This window comes from Microtus ochrogaster, linkage group LG7_11 (assembly GCF_000317375.1).
Source record: "Microtus ochrogaster isolate Prairie Vole_2 linkage group LG7_11, MicOch1.0, whole genome shotgun sequence".
Taxonomy (NCBI): domain Eukaryota; kingdom Metazoa; phylum Chordata; class Mammalia; order Rodentia; family Cricetidae; genus Microtus; species Microtus ochrogaster.
In genome coordinates this window covers 3,459,757-3,465,696 of record NC_022032.1, presented here as the reverse complement: position 1 = coordinate 3,465,696, position 5,940 = coordinate 3,459,757, and the positions used below count along the sequence as shown (strand labels likewise).

At 42.0% G+C, this 5,940-nt stretch overlaps 1 protein-coding gene across 3 annotated transcripts in view; it reads left to right on the top strand.

Annotated features, from left to right (window-relative positions):
• Ash2l (ASH2 like, histone lysine methyltransferase complex subunit) overlaps positions 1–4,577 on the top strand; it is a 25,292-nt gene extending 20,715 nt beyond the window's left edge. For 2 of the 3 annotated variants that reach the window (XM_013352042.2, XM_005362466.3), the window contains 4 exons: positions 1,554–1,646; positions 2,692–2,790; positions 3,793–3,852; positions 3,955–4,577. In XM_013352042.2, the coding sequence (XP_013207496.1) occupies positions 1,554–1,646; positions 2,692–2,790; positions 3,793–3,852; positions 3,955–4,062 (360 nt within the window). In that variant the 3' untranslated portion in view covers positions 4,063–4,577. The remainder of the gene's footprint in view (positions 1–1,553; positions 1,647–2,691; positions 2,791–3,792; positions 3,853–3,954) is intronic. The other variant, XM_026786905.1, reaches the window with a different exon arrangement.
• Positions 4,578–5,940: the final 1,363 nt, after the last annotated feature.

The window sequence follows — 5,940 nt, the reverse complement described above, 5'->3', positions numbered from 1 at the left end:
GTGTGTGTGTGTGTGTAATTTAAAATTTAAAAGTTTTAAAAATAAATAAGTTTGGCCCAGGGCCTTCTACATGTTTGGCCAGCACCTTACCACCGAGCCACATCTTTTTTTGTTTGTTTTGTTTTTTGCTTTTGTTTGTTTGGTTTTAATTTTTCAAAACAAGATTTCTCTAGAGTGTAATAGTCATAGCTATCCTGGAACTCACTCTTGTAGACTCTTGGCTTGTTGGCCTGTATGTATGCGCACTATGTGGATCCCCTAGGCTAGACTTGCATTTTATTAGGAGCTACCGTGTAGGTACTGGGTCCTCTGAAAAAGCAGCCAGTGCTCTTAACTGCTGAGCTGTCTCTCCAGCCCCTCTAGTCCGTATTGGGTTTTGTTTGTTAAGATTTATTTATTTTTATTGTTATGATTTAAAGATTTACTTATATGTGTATATGGGTGTTTTGTCTGCATGTACATCTTCACACCAAAAGAGGGCATCAGATCCCATGTAGTTGCTGGGAATAGAATTCAGGAGCTCTGAAGAGCAACCATCCAGTGCTTTTAACCACTAAGCCATCTCTCCAGCCCTAGCCCTCTGTTCAGTTTTAATGGTATCACAACGGTTAGGTTTGTCAGTTTGGTTTAACTAGAGTTGGAGTCACAGGTGGGAACCAAACTCAGGTCTTCTGCAAGAACAGTGTCTGCTCCTGACCACAGAGCCATCTCTCCAGCCCTAATGGATCTTTTCATGAACCAAAGTGTTAGTGTTTATGAAGCCTGTTTTTTTTTATTTTTTATTTTTCTTCTGTGTTTGCTTCTGTGACTTAAATGTTGGTGTACCCACAAGTCATGAGAATATCCTTCCATGTTTAACTTTGACCTTGCATTAGGTCACTGATGACTTTCTTTGAATTAATCTTTGTATACAGCAGGGAGGGTGAACATGTATTTCTTCCTTAGAAATATCAGAATATTCCAACATAATCTGTCTAACTTCTTGCATCTCCCCTGGAATTGTTTGGTGTGTTTAGTGAAAAATCAACCATACAACTACTCCAGTGATCCCAAAAATGTTGTCATGAAACATTTCCCCATGAGTTTTCAATTGATTCACTTTCTTTTATAGGTACTTTGTGTTTCTTTTATAGGTACTTTGTGTTTTTTTTAAGTGTGTATATATAATTCACTTACTAAGGTCTTTTTTGGGAAATGCATAACAAACATGGCCCACTAGTCTCTTTTAAAAACCTTGTCTCAGAAAACCAGAACATAAATAAGTACTTAAGAGCCGAGTGCTGGCGCACAGGCCTTTAATCCAGCACTGGGGAGGGGAGGCAGAGGCATGCCAGCCTGGTCTACAAGAGTGAGTTCTGGTTCCAGCACAGCCAGGGCTACATAGTGAGACCCTGTCTTAACAAAACTTAGTGTTTAGGAACTGAAAAATTCACAAAACTCAGTGAAAAAGACTGACATGGCATTGTCTGTGTGAATCTGTCTTTGTTTTCTCTGTGATGATGCAGCTGACTCTTGAATATGACGTTTTCTTTTTTTCTTACTGGATTTTCAAGGCTTTGATAAAGTTCAAGAGTTATTTGTATTTTGAAGAAAAAGACTTTGTGGACAAAGCAGAAAAGAGCCTGAAACAGACTCCCCATAGCGAGGTGAGTCACAGTCATAAATATGTCAGAGTAATAATGCTTTGAAGATCTGGACTCCTTGAGGATAAAAGGCAGAGGTGGTGGTGCACACCTTCAATCCCAGCACTTGGGAGGCAGAGGCATGCCAGCCTGGTCTACAAGAGCGAGTTCCAGGATTGTCTTGAGTGCAGCAGCTGAGGCCCCCGGGTACTGAGGGATGGTAGTCAACATGGCTGCTGCAGCTGAGAATTCCTCTGCCTGTCGCTTGTGCTCTCTGTGTCCCTGTGTTGCATTACAGTGTTGTTTCTGGGACGATAAAGGGCTACAAGGACAGTGACCTGATAAGGAGCCATGCAGGGGATTAAAGAAGCCTGAGCTAGACATTCTCGTAGGAGATGCCAAGTCCAGAGGGAGACCAGAACTGGGGAGACTGGCTGGTGTCACTCAGATAGCAGGCCTGGCAGCTCACTCGTGCTCTAGAGCTCTGCCTGCCTTCCCTCCCAGGCCTATCCCCAAGGCCATAAGAAAAGAGGAGTGAGAGTTCTAAATGTTTGGGGAGGAGAAATTATATCAGTTTAAAGCTGAAATAAGCAAGAAAAAGTTCTTGCCATAAAATAAAGTCTTTCTGATACTTGTTACAAACACGGTGTGGTGAAAGCCGAGTGTGTTGGCACATGCCTGTAAGCAAGGTGCTTTTGAGGTATAAAGCAAGAGTGTAGGGCACCCTCAGCTACAGAGTGAGCTGGAGGCCAGCCTAGACTACATGGGACTGTCTCAGTCCCTCCTCCAAGTATAATGTACATGGAATAACTATTGAACTGTTCGGTATCTGAAGCATGGAAATTTAAAAAGAAATGAGCTTAAAGTCAACAGAAACATTATTATTAATTTTACTTGAAAAGCCTAGCATATAAATTTAAGGTGCTATATAAAATGTATGTTATTAAAAGGAGTAACATTATTGTCATTTGATCTGGTAACAGTATTCAGTGTTCCATAACTGAGGGTTTTTTCCATATTTTGTTCTTTTTTAAAAAAATCTGAAGTAAAACCTTGATCTTTGTTTCAGATAATATTTTATAAAAATGGTGTCAATCAGGGTGTGGCTTACAGAGATATTTTTGAGGGAGTTTACTTTCCGGCCATTTCACTGTACAAGAGCTGCACGGTATGTACCCTGTGTTTGGTGTGGAGGGGTTGTGGTGAAAGAGCCGTTGATTGGAGAGGAGAGTGACTTGTAGAAAGAAATGTTAATCCCAGCACTCGGGAGGCAGAGGCAGGCGGATCTCTGTGAGTTCGAGACCAGCCTGGTCTACAGAGCTAGTTCCAGGACAGGCTCCAAAGCCACAGAGAAACCCTGTCTTGAAAAACCAAAAAAAAAAAAAAAAAAAAAAAACCTGAGCCAGAAAGAAATCTGAAAGCCTCTGGGAGGCTGGAAATGCACACATTCTGGATGCCTCAAGTATTTGCAGATGTCATTGTTTAACGCTAAACATACAAAGCACATGCATTCGGGAGTCATTGGCGTCATGGTTGATTATGTAATGTGTTTACTGCCATCAATAACTATAGAAAATATATATAGTCAGGCATGGTGGTGCACACCTTTAATCCCAGCATTTGGGGGGTAGAGGCAGGCTGAATTCTCTGAGTTCAAGGCCAACCTGGTCGACAAAATGAATTCCAGGACAGCCAGAGCTTTGCAGTGAGATCCTGTCTCAAAAAAAGTTCTGCATGAAGGGATTATCGTTGCTGCTTGTTTTAAAAGGAAAAATTGGTACATGGAGATTTCCATGTATTAGTGTTGCTACCTCCCATAAACAAAGTAAGATTAGGGAATCTCTTGACTCCAAACAGAAATGAGTGAGAAATCTATTTCTACCTATTGCTTAATAGCCATAAGGGTGTTGATCACTTTTAGCAATGTTAATATATATCTTGTTTGTTCCAATCTTAGTGGCATTGTTTTTACTTTGAAACAGGGCCTGCTGTGTAGTTAAGCGTAGACTCTAACCCAGGATCCTCCTGTTTCAGCCTCTAGTGCTGGCATTACAGGCATGCACCACAGTTCCTACTTCTTGTAGTTTTCCTTTAAATATCACCTGCCAAATAAACTTCTGTTTTCTTTTTCCATTTTTTTCCCTTGTCTGCATGAATTGAACTTACCCAGGTTTCCATTAACTTTGGGCCATCCTTCAAATATCCTCCAAAAGATCTCACTTATCACCCTGTGAGTACCATTAGAATGTCTGCATGCATCCTCGATGATTTATTTCTTGCTGCGGCTTTTGTAATCACTCATTTTCCTGTTTGTTTTCTATTCCTCCTGCAGATGAGCGACATGGGCTGGGGCGCTGTGGTGGAACACACGCTGGCTGATGTTTTGTATCATGTGGAAACAGAAGTGGATGGAAGGCGCAGTCCACCCTGGGAGCCCTAACCAATCCTTGCTTCAGACAGCTTTCTGTGGAATAATATCCGTTTTTGCTTTTGTTCATGAAGTGTCAAATGTTGTCCCAAAGATGCTGCCACACACTTTGCTGAGGTAAAAAAGGCTGGCTGGGTGGGACTGCAACAGATTCCCCTTCCTCAGCCTTCCCTCCCCACTTCCGCTCTTACTCTGTGAGTGCCATACATAAGTCAACAACCGCTGATTCGAAAGTGCCCACAGACTGCCTGTGAAGCTGGTGCTGTGCTGCACGCCTGCCAGCAGAACTTGTTACCTTCTGTATTCTCTAAAAGTGAGCAATCATGCCCGTGCACTAGTGTGTTTATAATCTTCTGAGAGTGGCAGTACATTCAAAGCCGTCTAAAAGCTATCTTTTCTAGTGTGGAGCTTGGGGGGCTGTGAAGCCTAGTGGGCCTCTATGAATTGTAATTGTGAAAGGAGTTTGCGTGCAGGTTTAACAGTTAGATCTTTCTTCCAATAAAACTTGTTTGCAAGCTTGCGTGGCACTTGGCTTCACTTGAGGTTGAGTTCCTCTTATGACAGTGTGAGAACCGGTAGCACTGGAAGAATGGGACAGACTTCTGGCTTAGGCTTCAACCCCTCTCTTCCTCTGTGAGCAACCAGGTGTTTCCGCTGTCCTGTGGAAACTGGAATCTCAAAGAGGGCAAGAGTGTAAATGGCCTCCTAGCTCTTCTGTTTGAACCTGGTATTGGTGTGTGCAGGGCTTCTCTTGCCAGCCTTCCTTTAGGAGGACCCCCCTAATGACCTCCCTTTTTAACTTATGTATCTGTATTTAAAAAGCAAACCCCTAGAATGACCTAAAGACTGCCCTGTGTAGTTTTTTTGTTTTGTTCATTTGTTTTTTTTTTTTACCCAAGTACTAGGTAAAGTGATTTGATTCCACTGGAGCTAGGTGGTATGGACCGCTCCTACTGTTCTAATTATTTTATTTTGCTATTTAAGAAATTCCCCAAGGTTCAAGTTATTAGTAACACAAATGGCATTACTATTACATTTGTCTCCTACTGAATCACCCAGACTCCTCAGTTCATCCATTCAATATCTTTGTTGTTTGTTTTTGTATTTTGAAGCAGGGACTATGTAACATGGCTGTCTAAGGGAGACTAGGCTGGCCTCAAACTGATAGAGATCTGCCTTCCTCTATACCCCTTTGGGGGCTGGCTGGGATTAGGAGTGGACTACCACATTTGGCTTGTCCATTTACTGCTGTCTTAACAAGAAACTCACTACAGAGTCGGTACTATTGTAAGCAGGGTCCCAGCCTATCACTAACACAAGGACTGGTCTGAGAAGGACAAGCCACTTACAAAGTGAGATTGTTGCAGTTTGAAGGACTCCCAAGAAAAGAATAATGTTATTAGTAGAAACTAGAGGTAAAGTGTTGGCATATAAATGTATAAATCATATGCCCTACTAAAACTAGATGGCTTTCATATGTTGGAGGTTACCAAAGTGGTGCTTTACTTGACAATACTTAGTGTCTGGAAGAAAAAGGGCAGGTGGTAGTGAGTCACCATTAATCACACCAGTCAAAGGCTGAGGCAGGAGGGTTGAAATGAGTTCCAAGCCAGCCTGGACTACAGAGTTTCTAAAGAACAAATTTGAAAGGCAAAACCACAAAAAGTGTGTGTACAGCTGTGAACTTGAAATGTGTTAACAAGTTTCATTTGAAAGATTCAAAAATAACTACCCATCTAGTGGTGCCTATTGGTTGCCATTGACAACTAGTTTTATTCGAATGTAAAATTAAACAATGGGGTAAAGCATCTCAGACAGCACAGAGGCACAGTTACAGCATGGGAAGGGGCAAATGAGAGCTGAGTGTTAGTTACAGGCCCTTTTCTTCCT